Source organism: Phalacrocorax carbo, chromosome 1 (genome assembly GCF_963921805.1).
Source record: "Phalacrocorax carbo chromosome 1, bPhaCar2.1, whole genome shotgun sequence".
NCBI lineage: Eukaryota > Metazoa > Chordata > Aves > Suliformes > Phalacrocoracidae > Phalacrocorax > Phalacrocorax carbo.
Window position 1 is genome coordinate 48,111,620 of NC_087513.1, and position 18,208 is coordinate 48,129,827.

At 43.5% G+C, this 18,208-nt stretch overlaps 1 protein-coding gene across 1 annotated transcript; it reads right to left on the reverse strand.

Annotated features, from left to right (window-relative positions):
* Positions 1-7,903: 7,903 nt before the first annotated feature.
* LOC135312126 (uncharacterized protein C12orf50 homolog) lies at positions 7,904-15,701 on the reverse strand. Its single transcript, XM_064445416.1, has 9 exons — positions 15,648-15,701; positions 14,620-14,743; positions 13,302-13,463; positions 12,380-12,457; positions 12,174-12,287; positions 10,876-10,995; positions 10,321-10,524; positions 9,239-9,330; positions 7,904-7,966 (listed from the first exon to the last, which is right to left on the reverse strand). Exons 1-9 carry the CDS (start codon positions 15,699-15,701, stop codon positions 7,904-7,906), a joined length of 1,011 nt encoding a protein of 336 aa, XP_064301486.1.
* Positions 15,702-18,208: the final 2,507 nt, after the last annotated feature.

An 18,208-nucleotide genomic window follows, 5' to 3' on the forward strand; every position in this document is an offset into this window, starting at 1 on the left:
TTAGTAGGATGTGTAATGCCCCTCTTTCAGGATTAAAAGTTTCTCCTGACACTTGCTTTTAATCATACTTCCAGGGCATGACTGAGCAAGCTATGATGAGTGGGCTCTCTCCTGGGCTGTGCTCCTCCAGGAAGTGATTGAAAGGTAAATTAGAAATATAACTTGTGTTGGTATTGAGCTATAAATATATGCAAAGAATCATTCCTACTTCAATGTTTTAGTAGCTGACAATTTTTTTTAAGAGCAAGCACTGGTAAGAAGAATTGAGCTGGGGACCTGATAGAAGGCAGCTGCTTAATCTGCCAGAAAAATTAATCTAGTTTAATCCATGTTATTTGTTTTACAAGCAGCAAACTGTTACACTGCAAAAGCCCAAGGGGCTAAACTAATGTCTCAGCAGTCGCCTACTAGATGTAGAAAATCTTCATCCATGAAATCTAGATCATTTCTCTATTTAAAAGCCTTTCTGTGCTGATCACTCAAATATTAAACCTTTTCTTCTGTCAAAAATCTTTAAAAAAAATTTCCATGCTACAATATATTTTGCATTTTTTTCCCTGTGTGTTATTTTTCTTTGTATTTGCTTGTAGGAGACAGCCTGTGTTCTTTGGTTGGTGTGCTCAACTCACGGCATGTTTTGCAGGCAGGTGGCAGAAAGGCCAATTAAAACAACATAATAAAAAAATAACAAAAGACCAAAGCATTGACCATTTCCACAGCAGCCCAGAGGTTAGTTTTTCATGAAGTATTCTGGTCCCTTAAAAACAGAACATTTAAGCAAAGGCCACAGGCGGTTTTATAGGACTGGAATTAGCAATTTAAATGAAGTTATCTTGCTAGGTCTTGTCCTAAGCCACAGCACTGACCCATTATGTATCAGATGATTTTTAGGGTAATATTAGAAAATAATTTCTTCATCCATCATGCAGTCTGCAGTAAAACCTAAGCTTCTGAGGCAGTTCTTTGAGAAAACTAAGGACATGTCGCCTTCTCCTTAGTATTTGCTCCTCTGGTAACTTGCAGCTGGAGCGTGTAATTGTGAGAGCAATGGCAGTTCACACTGATGACGACAAGGACAGGTCTCTGTGGGGAAGACATTACCTCCCTGCCTCTCCCAGACGGCTGCTGGTGCAGTGTGCTCACAGAGTCCCAGACCAAATTTCAAGCTGTGCTCCTTCAGGGGAAGTCTGATTGCAGTACCACTGCCTGTCTGCCTTGCAGAGCTCAGAAAGAGAAGCTAATGATAGACATTGGAAAGAATAATCTGTCCTACTAATGCACCTTACAGGGCTCTAAATCACCTGCAACCACAGGGGGGGGAAAAGACTCAGATACTTCTCTGAACAACTCAATAACAGTCTCTGCTCAATACATGGCATCGATCAAAAGCGCAAACAGAATGTTGGGATGCAAACGGAGTGATGTTGAAAACGATATTGAAAGAGAACACCATCATATAAATCAATGAGAGAGCTTCCTCTGAACCACTGTTCCGCACTGATCACTTCATCAAAAAAGGATGTGGCAGAACGTTTACAGACAGACAACAAAAATGAAGAGCAACTTAGGAAAACATCAATTATATAGAGAATGAAATGACTGGGACAGTTCAGCTTTGAGAGGTACTCTTTAGGGTGCCATGAATAACACATTCACTAAATGGAACTTAGGGAGAGATGGGAATTTTCTAACCACCTAGTTCCAGTAGAAAATGTGAATTTGTCAAAACAGAAGTGTTTTGTGAGAATGTATAATTTAAAAAAAAATTTTCAAAGGAATCCCAGCCAAGGTTTCTGCCTGTCAAGGACTTCTCCCTTTAGAAACATGCCTTATTTCCTCCAGGCAGGCTATCTGGGATCTCAGCTTTCTATGACAGATCAGTGTCATGAGCCACCTCAGACATTGGTTCAAAACTCCAGGGCAAAGCAACTCTAGGGACAACCAAGAATTTGAAACTCAAAATTTTCAATGCTCTGTGAGCTTTCGATCCAGTAACACTGTGCTTGTAGAAAGGCAGGAAATCTTAAGTTCCCCCAAGTTGAGTCTCTCAGGATTTCACAAGAGCACACATCATCCTTCACTGTTCATTTAGCATACTCCTCTTCATAAAGCAAATGAGTAGGCACACACAGACTGAAATCCAAAGTGAACCAAATGGTGCAGGCACTGTGTCTTTCCCAAGAAGCCTTCTAAGACAACAGTGAATCTGCACCAATAGTCCTCTGAAGCCCAAAGAGCAACTTAGTTGTAGACTTCATAGTTTAGGTCTGCTCCTGTGGCTTAGGTGCTGGACTGGGAATGCATGATATCTGCAAAATCCAAATAGTTTGGGCATTCACAGTAAGAAAAGACTTGGATGATCTAATTCATGTTTCCCATTAACATTATCCTTAAGAATCGGTTTGGAGGATGGCTACAGATACCTTGATGATAGCTTGTGCTGTCTTCATTTGCATTTACCTACCTCAAAATGGTCAGCTGCTGAGTAGCCAGGTTGGGTGTAATAAGGCTATGCAGGGTGATATCCACCATCTTGAACTGTCACCCCTGAAATGCTGTTCAGCAATGACAAAGTCATTGTGCTAGTTTTTGGCAGAAGACCTCCTCCACATCCAAAGGTCTTCCTGCATCCATTGCTGGTCACCCCCTGTCCTGAGGGAAATGTTGCTCCACAAGCTGGATGTTGCCTCATCCTCTAGACACAATCTCTGATCAACAAGGGGCAAAGCAAAACCAAAGACCCTGGAGATGTTATTAACTCATCCTCCCAATCTATGAGGGTTGGGAGCAGGCCATCAAGGTGTCCTCTCGGAAGTATACTGCAGCTGTGTGAGTAAGCCTGTCATTCCCTTACCCTTCACTGAACCTTTGCAGTGGTCAGCAGCGATTCAGGCAGCAGGCACTGCAATGTCATCTGTAAAAAAGCTGGAAATGGATAAGCAGGAACAGACTTCACATTTCATTGCTGGTCACAGAAAGAGTGATGTGCAATCATGAGCAGGTGAAAGGCCACATTAGCATATCATCATGCGGCCCACTACCCTGATGGAAAATGTAGAAAAAAATTTCCTTTGGGAGTGCTTGGGAAAACATCTTTTCCCCAGAGCACTCTAATATGCACAATTACGACTTTCTACACCTAATCTGGAGAACTCCCTACTTTATCCTTAAATCCAAGACATTTTTACAATTTCCCAATTTGACAACAGCCTGTGGAAAGTTGCCCTTGCAGGATTCAGGGGACCACAGGCATCGTGGCGTTATAAAGTTCCTAAGAACTGAGATAGCAAACTGCTCTGATTTCACAAAAATGACAAAGGGTGGGGGGGGACACGACTTAAACAAAATGAAGTATTGAGTTATAACCTTTTTGAAATGGTACTGCTTATTATTTCCCTGCTTTGGAAATACCTGCAGTTTCCCTGAAGCACCCTTTTTTGGTCAGTCTTAGAAACAGGTTATTGGGGTATCTGGATTGGTAATCTGCCTGAAGAAATCATAGTTTTTTATCCTGTAGTTTCAATCAGCACAGATATCCTACACATTCAAGGACTATGAACTGCAGGCATTGCAACTCATAGATTCTAAGAAAAATGAAGTACAGGTTATGAAGTTAAAGTGCAAGGAGGTCACTGAAGCAAGCCATGTAATGTGGAAAATAGTACTTTTAGCAATAGTAAAATAGCGTACATATACAAAAAATCAGGACACCTTGTTTTCAGGACATCAGGTCTTTGCTACTGTTTGGCTGGCATTTACATGGGAATTAAGAGATTGTTTTTCTCTAGAGCAGCTCTGATGGGAGTCATACATGAAATTCTTGGGAGATGAATGATATAACCTGGTAATTTAAAACCTATTTCCATTATGTACCCTAATAAAAAGTAGTTGCTAGTCCGTTAGAGTAGATCTTATGTACTGCCATTCCTTGGCTTTTCAATAGCATTAGTGTGTACCATCCTAGGCATCTTAAAATAATGGCTTTTAAAACAGCTTTTTCCAGCAAACCAAATGTTGGATCAGTCATGCTGGAATAAGGGGAGGAGAGTCTGCTGTGAATCCCTGAGCTGTGTCACTTTAAAATAGTGCAGTGCACTCTAGGGCAAATAAAACAATAGGAAATCAGGAGAGTTCAACTGCTGTAGCTATTTATTCTACAGCAACTTCAGTTCAAGCCATGCTGATAGTTTTTCTAATGCTTTAAATCAAACAGCAGGTATCTGTGGCCTCAAGGTAAGAAATGCTAAACATCTGCCAGTTTCCAGACTTGAAACATTGCAGCTGCCTTACCTGAACGAAATTTTACTGTTAGTGTACCAGGAATCTCAGTGCTACTGTCATGTGGCATTTGCATTAAGGAACTGTCACTTCACAAAACATTCAACCCTCTGTCCCAAAGATCCAATTTTAAGTAATCTGCAAAATATTGTATTATAATATTTTTCAATTTCTTATACTGGTCACAAAAATACAGCCACAAACTATTCAGTTTTACTTCTTTAACATCCTCAAGAACCTCCTGACAACTGCCAGGAGCATGAGAAGTCATATCAGTGACTACTTCAGCAGTCCATCTGTCCAAGCTGTGCTGGCACTATTCCTGCTGACATGTGCTTTGGCCTATGAGAAAGACCTACAGACGTAAACATAATGGAATAAACCAAATAATCCCCCAGAACAAATATTTCACTCTGAATGTTAATGGTCTGGTACTTATGAGTACAAGCTATTCAAGACTTCTGTCTTCCATTCACCATCACGTACTTCTTATGCCAAAGAACAAAGGTTTTGACTGGCACAGGCCAGCTGAAAGAGCTGTCACAAGGCATGTTTTATCTAACTTGCAACTGATTGTCACATTTCCATGATCAATTGTTATTCCTACAATTCTCTACTGTATTTGCCCAGTTTGCAAATTTCACTTTGAAAGTTAAAGTCTTGCTTGATTTTACATCCTCATTCATCTCCAAGAGCAATACCAATTTGGCAGGCTACAATTCATACTGCAATGAAAACCTTGGAAGCCAGTTGGAATATACTTGAATTTAAACATATGAATAATTGTGCTGAAGTCAACAGAAATACCATGGGTCATGTCAGAGTATGTTGTGCTTGGTGCATACTCCTGTAAGGCAGTATAATCTTCAAAATTTGCTCTGCAGGTTCTCCTGGGGGGCAGAAGGAGTTGTAAGAAGCTATCCTTACAGTGGAAATTAATTAATAAGCCTTCATCATCAATGAACAGCAACAAGGATACCAGCCTTTGAAGATATTGGTTTTGCGCAGGGGAAGGAAAATGGGTAATAAAAAAGACAAAGGTGTCTGTTTTATATGTGTTCTTAAACCAAGTAAAGAGCCTTGGATGTTCACCTTACCTTCTCAAAAGGTCCTGTAAATTTTAATATTTAGTTATGCCTAACTGCTTTTTTGTTAGGAAATAAAAAGAGGCAAGATATAGCAGGACTTCCCATGTATTTTAAGTATAATAGTTGTACTCTAAGATGCCTCAAATATTACATACTGCCATAGCATGTTTCCATCATTACTTTCACCTGTGAAAAACCCGAGAATGTAAAAAGCAAAGGCATTTAAAATTACCTAAAATGTTTCCAGACTGGAAAGGTTAAAGGAGACTCTCAGTCTGGAAGCATTCTTTTCAAGCACTGTTCCCCTGAGAGGAAGCTGTGGTGAAGGCTGTCCAGATCAGGAGGTAACAGAAATGCCTTTTGGAAAGCATGGGACAAATAGGGTTACCTCATCACTGTGTTTTAAGAGACAAAAAATAGCTATTTAGCGATTTTGAATATAGGTTGTTGTACCTCTCCCCTGAGCTGGCCATTAGGAAGCATAACAAGGCTGTTGGGACCTTTTATCTTAATTTAAAGCCACTGCAGAGAGACTTCAGCTCTGGAGAGCTGGAATCAAGCACACTCGATGAAGGTTCACTCCTGGGTATTGTTGGACCCCATTCCTGTGACTGTACTGACCCCTAGTGACTGGCAGAGGCAGTTAAATAATTTACAGGCTCAGGTTTTTAAAAATAAATATATATTTAAATAAAGTATTGCAATACAAGGCAGCTGTTATCAGAAAATTTCTTCATTAGGAGGAAATTGTCAAAAATCCATCTTTTTTTTAAGCAATCTCTGCAATTCACAGGGAAGTTTCATTCAGTTTTTACTGAACAACCGATTTTTTTTTCTCATTTGGGTGTTGAATTGAGATGGACTTTGCTACCTGAATTAATAAACAGCTTATTTAAAATATCAGTGCTCCTAAGATGCTGGGAGTTAGTGGGTTTAAATTAGCCATATAATTTTATTCTTGAATGCAGGATGTCAGGCTGGAAGCTTTGCAAACTTTTAATAAAATACAGGCGGTACCACTGTTAATCTGTTTACTATCTAATACAATTTACCTATGCTGCCTGTCTGATGGGCTTTTAGAAATACCATCTGGAAAAACATTAGCATATTTTACATGTATAAGGTAAAAGCAACAAATAATTTTTTACCCTGGGCCTTTAAAATCAGCAGCAGATTATGTAAATGTATTCAGAATGCCAGGGCAAGTTCAACTCTCTTTCAATACCCCTCTGCTTCTAATCTTTGGCTAATTATCTCAGGCCTTATTTTCAAGGACTCATAGTTTAAACCAGCGTAGGGTATGTGCCACGCAGCGAGTCTGTGAGAACTCAGAAATGCAATCTTTAGGGTCTTATTGCATTAAAGGTTGAATATCCTCCACTTCCTTTGTCTCCTCTTTGGAGCCTTAATGACAGAGGGAACCAGGCAGAAGGAGATTAAGAAATATAAAGGGAGATGCATCTGTGGCCTGGAAAGCGTGCATATATTTATAGGTTTTGTGGATCTTAGTGCCTTTGAGGCTGTGACAGAGAAATCATAAAGAAGGATGTGATCACACAGAGCACCAATACTTCCATTCTCTGACCTCACTCAAGGGCATTAAGAACGTCACAGGAATTATGAATATCTAAGCCATGTATTTATTATATAATCATCAAATCATAGAATCATTAAGGTTGGAAAAGACGCTTAACGTCACTGAGTCCAACTGTCAACCTGGCACTGCCAACTCCACTGCTAAGCCATGTCCCTCAGCTCTGCATCTGCCTCCAGGGATGGTAACACAACCACGTCCCTGGGTGGCCTCTTCCAGTGCCTGGCAGCTCTTTTGGTGAAGAAATTTTTCCTCATTCCCCATCTAAACCTCCCCTGGTGGAACCTGAGGCTGTTTCCTCTTGTCCTCCTTTCACTTGCTACTTGGGAGGAGGGACCGACACCCACCTGGCTACAACCTCCTTGCTGGTCATTGTGGAGAGCGGTAAGGTCTCCCCTGCGCCTCCGTTTCTCCAGGCTAAACAAGCCCCGTTCCCTCAGGTGCAGCACGGCACAGCCCGCGCCTGCTCAGGCTACCCGTGTTGTGGAACAGGCGCTCCTCCACGCGCAGGGTGCAGCCGGTCATGGGGCCGGGGGTGGGCATCGGGGAGTGGAAGATGTTTGGTTGGTTTGAGGTGCAGAGTTTTCTGGTTAAAGTTGAAGGGTGATTTCAAGAAAGGCACGCTTTTATGCTTGTCAATTCCATGCAGTCAAAGCTCAGTGGAATTTATTTGAACAAATTAACAGTCTTGTTACAAGCCAGAGAAATGATGTCAATAAAATACCATAAATATATCCTTATTTTCACTACGTACATTTGCTGTGAACTTAAGAAGATACAAACGCTATTTTTAAACACAAATTTCCATTTTTGTTACTTTCTAAACATTACACTGTACTTCCTACACCTTCTTTTGGCAATCTGCAATTTTAACATATTTGGTCTCCAGTTGACAACATCCTTCTTTCAGTTTAGATTTTCCTTGGAAATTGACGCACTCGCTTCATCTCTTTCTCCTGTCTACGTATCGTTCTCCTTTTCTATTCGCTTGCCTGTCTTCTTGGCTCTGCGGTCAAAAGAGATACACACAACATTTGGTGCATAATTAATTGGAGTGAAGCGATATGCTCTTTCAGAAACATTTCAAGAAACAAACTTTGTTCAACACTTGTAAGAGCAAGAGAAATACAAACTTCCATCCCAGTACCATTCACCATGTTCCACAATGTTCCATTCAAGTATTTTAGAGGAAAAACCTTCCCAAGCAGATGGCTGAGGCCCACGTGTTCATTGCGCAACGACACCAACCACGGCAGCAAGCCTGGTGAGGGAGTACGGAAGGTGTTTGAGGTGCTTTGCACCTGCGTGGTGCCTCAGCAGGATTTGCGTCTCAGACTGGAGTCAGCACGGCCTAATGCTGAGCGTGGCACTGCCCTGGGTAAGCTCCTAGGAATGCTGACGGCTGGGCCATCGGCAGGGCTTTGCAGCACCAAATCACAAAGTTGCGCACTTCTGACCCACCCGCTTTGGACTAATCCCCTGGAGCGGGCTTGTATTCTCCAACAACCAGCGAGACCACTCAGAAAAAGCGTTACTGACCATCTTCTCTTCTGAGCAAGGGCGGTGCTCAGCAGGGTTCAAAGTTACCTCGTTTCCCTTTCAGGGAAGCACTTTCCTAGCAAGCTAGAAGGCTGAGCCTGCACGAACTAAGAGGACGCTCGGCTAGTCCGTATTCCGAACTGTGCAACTGCAGAGCAAAGTGCCTGCTGCGGCCGTGGAAATGTCACAATGAAGCACAGGCTGCAGCCTAAAGGTTTGGCCCTTCATCCGAATGAGACGCAACAGAGGTTCTAATCTCCGCTTTCAAGAGCACTGTGACATGTATCAGTGGTCCTTGGGGTATCTTGTGAATGTTTTGTAGCCTGAGCCCTTTATGAATTTGCCCCTCCGCTGACCATCGTTCAGCCATTGCAGGTGCCTCACGAGCAATCAAAGAGACAACATGTCACACTCATCTAGTCTCCACTGTGCTTTGCCCAGTGCTACAAGCCAAAACCCACTCCTGGTGGCTCCTCACTTTAAAGGCAGGTACGCATTTTGCTCTCCTATCAGTAACATGGGGAACCATTAGAAATCACGGGTCAGTTATACAGGCAAATTCCGTGTCTGCAAACAGACAAAACTAGTAACTGATCTTTCAGACTCCTCAGCGTTGCTTAGAATCTTGTGGGTTTTGGTTGGGGAAGGTTTAAGAGCCGTTTTACATTTTCTAGGTGGGGAGAGACCTGTCACTTCTACTGAAGAGCCTGAATTGTAACAACTTCTATCACACAGTTACCTGAATGGTTGTTTTGAACGTGGAGAACGTTTTTGCTTGTGGATTTCTTTTCCTCCAAGGTGGTGCATTATGAGGTCCTGAAGTGTATTTGTCTATAGAAGAAACATACACGTTGTTTCTTAACGTCAGGTACAATTTCAGGAAAGACTCTCTTAGCCTGATACGTGAATTCAATATTACATTAGCTGAAGCATCAAGGAATGCATCTGCAGAATATGAGCTAGTGTTAAATCCAGACTTTTCCCCCGGTGCTTTAAAGACCATTTGTAACCTTAAGGCAATCTGCTTTTATTTTTTTCTCCATATTATGTTACTTAAGTAAGTAATAATCACTGTTTCCAATACCCTGGTTTGCTTTTAATGCCAGCATAATCCCATTCATTCAAATAATGAGTTGCAGAATAAGCCTAAATTACCGCAGTTGTCCGTTTGGGTCCAACATCTTCTGTTTGTGTCAGGCTGATTCTTTTGTTTGGAGCATTTCCCACCATCTGGCTCAGGTACTGCTGAAAGGAAAGGCAGCCAAAATGGTAATGGTCATTCTTATGTCAAAAAACTGCTGAGCCCACTTTTGTTTCTTTAAACGCTGTGTCCTTTCTCAACCTGGCAATTTGATGTGGTGTATTCTTCACAGTAAGAACGTTCTCTCTGTAATCTCTCTACCAATCTGCCCACATTTAATCAAAGCAAACGTTCAAAGGAAAAAGAACAAACCCACAACTATTTGTCCCAAAGATGAAGCAGTGATGTTGGGATTCATTTCACTTAACTTTACTCATCTGAAAGCAGGGGTTCCTCTCTCTGAAGGAGGTTCCTTTAACTGGAAATTAAGACAGGGAGGCCCCTCGAGATGGAGATTCAACCCAGCGTGAGAGAGATGACTGAAACCCGTGAGATGAAACCACTTTCTTAGAGTGGAAATGTAAAAATACGGTTACGTCTGAAGCAGATTGCCAGAAAGACAGACACACAACTCAGAATCCTACCTGTGAGGTTCCTGTTGTATTTATCAACACGCAGCACAATACAGACAGGTATATTTGAGGCATTTTAACAATCCTCCGGTTTGAGCTGGAACCCACCTGTACATCCATTGAACTTTGCTTCTTGGGTGACGGTGACAGTACGGTAGACTACATATGCTGATCTTCGAGGTTGTGAAGGATTGAAATAAGTCTTTCTTTCAGCTTCTCTCGCACAAGGAACAGAAGAAGCAGCCTTGTCATCCTCACTTTGGCCCCTTTGTTGGTACCTTGGTTTGCCCTTGGGGTCTGGAGTGTGAATTCCTACAAGTGAAAAAACAAACTGAAACAAAAGTGTTGTGCTCAGTGTTACCCAGAATTTGACATATTGCAGGAGGCTGGAGGCTGGGGATTCAGCCTTCCTGTTGTAGCTTTACCTCCAATGTCAACATGCCTAGTGACTATTGGTATTATACTATCGACACGTCATTTCTCTAACTCCACAGAACCATTTCTTTTCCAAAACTAAACAGGGAAAAAAAGCAATTGTAACCAGCACCTAAAGAACAAAGAATGATTCTAATATGAAATGGTGAAGCTGAATGCATGCATATTCAGTGATTTTATTTACCACAGGATGCTCAGCAACGAGAAGTGGCTGTGAAAGTGCATTACCTCCATTTTCAAAGGATCTACGATATGTTCTGGGAACACCCTCTGTTGGTGCTCTCCTTCCCAAACTCTCTCCTCCTCTTCTGGTATTATGAAATTTTGTAGGACTTGTAGTACCATCACCTGGAAAGGCAATGCAACAGAAAGAACATGTTAGCTGCTTGTGCCTTTCCCCTCCTCCCACCTCAATGAGCCAGTGATGAGTTTAGTGCAGTGTCCTTCAGCCTCTCGTTATATATATTCTTCTTTCTCTTTTGTTAGTTCTTTGGACCCTGTCTATTGGTCCAGATACCTGGGTGTTGTGCACCCTCTTGCTTTTCAGGAATGATCATAGTACTCAAATCTCTTTAACATAAAACTGTATTAAAAGGGTTTTATCCCTGAAGTTTACACTTCTGTGAAAATAAACCGTAATTTTTGTTTCATTAAAAGTAGCAGGTCGTATTTCCACCCAGCAATTTTTGATGTCTGATCTAGCGATTCCTCTGGTGTTTTGTTGGAGTAAGAACCTCTCTCTCGCTCTCCCCCGCTCCCTTAAATGGAACTCTATTATTACGTATTCATTAAAAAAGCTAATACAGATTGTTTTCTGTCGTGCCGCTTGTTCAAGAATGAAGGAGAGACGATGTTAGGGGGCTAAATATTTATTAATTTGTATTCCTTTGATCTAATTCTGTTGGATAAAGACCAGCATTCAAAACAAAATGGAACTCTCTTGTTCTTACCTTTTCCAAATAAGACAGATTAAAGGGGCTATTCATTTACTCTAACTTGAGTTACCTAACAGCTTGATGTATCGCTGTATTTTGTCATCTCGACACCCAAGAGAGCCAGCGGGGAGTGCGGAGCACCTCTTGGAAAGCGAATCATCTCCCCTTTCTTTGGCACTATCTTCAGCCACAATAAATAGCCCCATAAGAGTGCCCGTCTCTCTCCACCTGCTCATCTGCACTGAGCCTAGATGAGAAATGTCAACTATGTTCCTGACCTCGGGGTGGTTAAAGCTGGACTAGATAAATCTGGATCATGAAGAAAAATGACGTGAAAGACCTATCATGTGTGTATCTCAGGAAACCTCAAATGTGGCACTATATATAGAGAGAGACACATGCAAACATACAGATATAGAGACACATGCATACGTATAGATATGGGGAAAAATAATGAAGTATTTTTATGCTGTTTGTAATATGGTTTTATTGTCCCTAAATTAAAAAAGAGGGGAAAACTGTCATAGTTTCTCCTTCTAGCAGTAATTTAAAAAGTGACAAACATTGTCCAAGAAGAGGAAGGGTACTTGCCTTTCTGCAAGCCTCGCTCGGAAGCTTCCAAGGGTAGTAGCTCATTTTCCCGAGGTGAATACATGGATTTTGTTGATTGGTGTTCGTGAGGGTACCGAATCCTGTAATACTCTCCTAAACATACCCGAGGAAGCAGAAAAAAAAAACCAAGTTAAGTAGATGGTCAGCACTGCTGTTTAGGAAAGAGTGACTCATTTCATACTTACCAGACTTATAGCATATTTCCTTTATTGCTCTTTCCTCTTCACTATCTGCAGCAGTCTTTGGCACCCATTCAGCAACATCTGTAGGATATATTTTTAAAAGTTGACTAGGTAGCTATACAAAGTCCTCCAACAGGAGACTCTTATTCTGGCCAGAAAAGGGATTCCTTAATATCAGGTATTTCCAAGTGCAATGAATTGCAGTTACAACAGCTATGAAGAAGGCCATGTGTGATGATTTACAATGATTCAACACCTCCTTCAGAGCTCCCTTAACAGTGTAATTCTCCTTTTACACCCAAAAGGAAACCTTCTGCTTCAACGTGTGCCCAGGGAGTGCTTGTCACGAGACCTCTGCCCAATGTTACTCTCACGTAACGTCTGCCGGCAGAACTGCCGAAGAAGTGCTCCTTCCCTGTGCTAGTGAAGAGATTTGCATGGATTCTCTTCACCAGACCTAAGAAGAACTCTCTGTAACAAAACGAGACTGCCAACAGCCTTTAGGAAAGGAGCTGACCCAGTTATTTCAGTTGAAGGCACACAATGGTCTTTTGTAAACAAAGCTGTGACTTCACCTTCAGTGACGAGTGTGTACAGCCCCTGTTCAAAAGTCTGTTTCCCAGAAAAGAAGTACCTCCTAAACTTGTAATTTAGTCCCCCAATTTGGAGACATTTTGAAGGGGAGTTGATGGCCGTCTCCAGTGTGGATCACATTTAAACTTTATTGAACGAAGAAGAGGTATGTGAATTATACCGCTCTTGGAACATACAGCCAGGCATTTCACAGGAGTTACAAACTAGGTTGCCTCACTCCCATCTGGGGACTACCAGTTGCAATATTTGGAAGATTAGCTGGAAACTCTTCCAAAAACTTGTCAAAAAACCCATTCTACTGCCTTGTAAAAGAAAGGAAAAGACTGCTTACCTTTCTCTCCCTCTTCATCGTCCTCTTCATCCTGTTTGTCGTTGAGGTTTATAATCAGTGGAGGGTGAATTGGTCTTAAAATATTCTCCTGACTTCTGAGTTCATCTTGACGATGGGCTGGATGCAGAATGCCTTCTTGGACACCCTGTTGCAACGGGGCATCTGCAGAAAAGAATGTTAAATTCATTTTATGAGGAGGGAACTGGAATACCAAATCCAGGTTCAGATCAGCAGCTCTGGTTCAGAAATCATAATCATGTTGAAGGAATTGTTTATCAGACAGATTGTGCCTTTTAGGCCTGATCTTCTGGAGATGTTGGCAAAAGAGCATCGTCCAGCTCCAGAAAGTATGAACAAACAGACAGATATTTACTACCTAGGGAAACGCAGGATTAGCAATACCTGGGCTGAAGTGAGTGCATGAGTCTAGGTGCCCACCTGTGGAAGTATTTGAAACATGCTGAATAATAGGCAGGCCTCTATCACTCCCCATGGCATCAATTTGGAAGAATTTAGCAGTGCTAAGCACGTTTTTAGCTGGTAGACCTTTCTTATCCATCTCTTTCCCGAATCACAGCTCTCTCTACTAAGGACAAAACGTAGATGCTGAGAAAGAAGAGGAAGTTCATGAAGATCATTTACACTTAATTGGAAGAAAACTAGAAAAGGTATTCTTTTTCTTAGAAATATAGTTCTACGGATAATGTTTACAGCCAAACGATTTTGGCACTGGGATAGCATTTCTGTTAAGCATGGAAAATATGTTCAGAAGGATGAACTGGAAACACACCTGCACACGCAGCACTGGAATCGGAAGGTATCTACACCAGGGGTGATGACTCCGTGTAACATCTTGTGCTCTATCCACAGATACTGCTACCAGTGGCCCTGCCAACCTCTGCTACCACAACACGCACCGCTTTTCACTTCTCTTCAATGAGTGCCTGCCGACGGACCATTTGCACTACCAGAGAGATGTGGTCTAGCAAATACCCAAGCAAAGCAGCAGTTTTGCTCCACGGATCGGGGCAACCTGAACTCCCATTTGTGACTTTGTCTTTCACGTAGCTGACAGTTAGGAAGATCCATAACGTGACAGCTGTAAACTTTCATAGGGCAACCCTATTCAAACGCCAGTGCCGCTCCTTTCTTTGCCTTGGTCTTGCTGGGGCAGCAGAGCATCCCGGACTGATTTGCCACGGTACGTTTCCCAACCCTAATTTACATTATGTAAGCACTGGAGGGAAGCACTGGAAGGACGTTGCTGTGTATGGACTTACTCTAAGGAACAAACTGATGAGAGAATACTTGTACTCACTGTCAGTAGGTGGCAAAAACAGTCCATTGATATTACGAGGTTTCCTGTGATGGAAGGCACAGGTGATCCTCGTGCAGCCCAAGGGTTGTGTTTCCCAGAAGCAGGAGATATTGCTGTTCTTTTGCTGCAGGAGAAAACAGTTTCCAGATTTTGTAAATAGAACCCTCGAAAGGGACTAAAAATGGATGAATACGCGGTGCACTACTCTCAGCATGTGACTAAGATTTTGTGGGACCACCTTCTGATATTTGAGGCTCTTAAAAGGTATCTCTAATTTTCTCTCAAGCTCCAGATATAACTCTAAAGTTATCTCCAGTTAGCTCAGTGGAGCTTTCATGATGTCAGACTGATGTCAGAATAGGAGTACATCAGTCTACTTACTGTAGTGTAGACTTTTCATGAGATGCTGGGAAGAAAACCAATCTGTTAGTCACTTAAATGACACGTGGCTGAGTTTCCCATCCAGCACAGTTGGATTATCAGGTCAATCTCAAATACAATGTCAAATGCCAACAGAAAGATTCCCAACAAAAATGGCAAGAAACATAAGGTTTCAGGGCTTTGTAGTCCTTGTACAGACTTGCCAGTCCTCGATTGTAAAACAAGGGCACAAATCTGTCCATATCCCGCGTATGAACTACGTCCTGGCTGAGAGCTCTAAATGCCAGGTTGCCCGTTATTTCTTCATGAGTTTCTGAGTAGGTCTCTAAAGGAAGACAAAGCCACACTTGAAAACAGTTGAATGTTTGAAGGTAGGATCCACCCAGTTCCAGACTTCAGCAGCTGGCTCTGGGAGCAGCATCTCCAAAACGCACCGCTTTTGCACTCTAGTCAGTATCGCCCACAGTTTAGATGATCATGAGCTCTTCTGACCACTTCCAAAAACCAGGTATCTGATCTAGAGATGCAGCCATGACCCAGGCAGAGTGACAGATCAACTTCTAACTTGACATCCTAAACCTCCCTTTCAACACGGATGAATCAGGAAATTCAATGATAAAAATGACTCTAAAATCTGTGGCATTTACCTGTACATAGCGGGAACAAAACTGGAAGTAGCGGTCACTACCAGCTCTGGCCATCGTTGCCTCTCCTGCTTCTCCTCCACGATCTTAATACTGGTAGAGCATACAGGGAAATTGTGAAGGTACCGACATTCAGGCAAGTTGTTATCTTTACCTGAAAGGAGCAGTTTTCTCTCAAAAACTGGGCCTGCAGAACCTAGGCTCTGCTGTGTTTTTAAAAACAGAGCTCCAAGGGCAGGAAAATGCCCTTGGGCGAAGGAGCTGTTACCTTCTCCAGGCTTCTGAACCCACAAGACGGTTGCCAGCTGGTATAGAATGTTACACTTCCACGGTTGCCAGACACTCCTCCAGCTCGTGACATCAGCATGATGGTGCTGTGTGACCTGTCCAGCTTGAACATCGTCCCTTAGCTCCTTTGCTTATGAGTAAAGTATGGAAAATCGGACCGTTTCAAAGAGTCTCCCCTTCTGGTGTTTCCTGAACATAAAACGGAACAAACCCATTTGGCGGGCCTTAAGGAACACCCTCCTCCTTGCGGCAGGAACTGTGGTCTTAAGCACACATCTTTGATACCACCCAGGAAAACCTCATCCTTTGACTCCTTTTTAACCAAAATCCTGTGCCCAGTGTTTTTCTCACTGTACCTCTTTCTTTGGATTCAGAAACTTGCTGCTTCCCACTAGGACCCTGTCAGCTGTCAACTGCTTACATTGTCACGGTTCCTGTTGGGGCAGGAGCAGCCCCACAAAGAAAGTGTTAACGCTGCCAAGAGCTGTCCCAACAGGGGCTCTTTGCAGCTGTATAGCTTTGCCTCAGTGAGGCACAGACGAAGGTACGATCAGAAAGAGTCAACCCTCTTTTGGGTTTGCGTGGCAAGGTTTTGGTTGTGGGAGGGGCTACAGGGGTGGCTTCTGTGAGAAGCTGTTAGGAGCTTCCCTCATGCCCAACAGAGCCAATGCCAGCTTGCTCCAAGACAGACCTGCTGCTGGCCACGCTGAGCCCATCAGGGATGGTGGTAGCGCTCCTGGGACAGCATATGTCAGAAGGGGAAAAAAACCCCGTGTGCAACAGTTCTCAGAGAGAAGAGTGAGACTATGGGATAGAATCAACTATTCAGACACCCAGGTCAGTGAAGGAGGAGGGTGAGGAGGTGCTCTGGATGCTGGAGAAGAGATTCCCCTGTAGCCTGTGGTGAAGGCCATGATGAGGCAGGCTGTCCTCCTGCAGCACATGGAGGTCCCCAAGCCGGAGCATATGGCTGTGCCCGAAGGAGGCTATAAGCCTGTGAAGGACCCCGCACCAGAGCAGGCTCCTGGCAGGACCTGCGGCCCCATGGAGAGAGGAGCCCCCGCTGGACCAGGTTTGCTGGCAGGACTTGTGAGCCCATCGGGGGGAATCCACGCTGGAGCAGCCTGATCCTGAAGGACTGCATCCCATGAAAGGGACCCATGCTGGAGCAGTTTGTGAAGAACTGTAGACCGTGAGAAGCCTCCACATTGGAGAAGATCACGGAGGACTGTCTCCCATGAGAGGGACACCATGCTGGAGCAGGGGAAGAGCATGAGGAGGAGATGAGGTCTCCCCTTAGCCTCCTCTCCTCCAGACTGAATAAACCAAGCATTTTTAGCTGCTCCTCATACGGTTTCTTCTCTAAACCCTTCGCCAACTTGGCCCTTCGCTGGACACTCTCTAGTAGCTTTGTATCCTTAATGTCGTATGGTGCTCAGAACTGCACACGCTCTTCGAGGTGAGGCTGCACCAGCACAGAGCAGAGGGGGACAATCCCCTCCTTCGACCAGCTGCAGTGCAGTGCTTGAGGCACCCCAGCACACAGCTGACCCTCTTGGCTGCCAGGGTACACTCTTGGCTCATGTTCACCTTCCTGTCAACTAGAACCCCAAATCCCTCTCCGCGGGGCTGCTCTCCAGGCTCTTGTTCCCCAGTCTCTGTTTACATCCAGGGTTGCCACACTGCAGGTGCAAAATCCAGTGCTTGCCCTTGTTAAAGTTCATATCGTTAGTGATTGCCCAGCTCTCCAGGCTGTCCAGATCTCTCTGCAGGGCCTCTTTGACCTCAAGAGTGTCAACAGCTCCACCTATTTTTGTGTCATCAGCAAACTTAATTAGTGTTCCTTCCAGTCCTGCATCAGGGTCGTTTATAAAGAGTGCCGGCCCCTAGATGGGTCCATGTGGATCCCCACCAGTGACTGGCCGCCAGCCCCGTGTAACCCCATTTACTATGACCCTTTGAGCCTGACCAGTCAGCCACTTGCTCACCCACTGCGTTACATGTTTATCCAGCTGTATGCTGGACATTTTGTCCAGGAGGACGCTGTAACAGACAGTACCAAAAGCTTTCCTGAAATCCAAACAGAGCACATTGATTGGCTTTTCTTGGTCGAATGGGTGGGTAACGTTGTCATAGAAGGAAATGGAGTTTGTTAAGCAGGACTTCCCCCTCGTGAGCCCATGCTGGCTGGGACCAAGGACTGCATTGTCTTTCAGGTGGTTTTCAATAACTCCGAGCATAATCTTCTCCATGATCTTGCCAGGCACAGAAGTGAA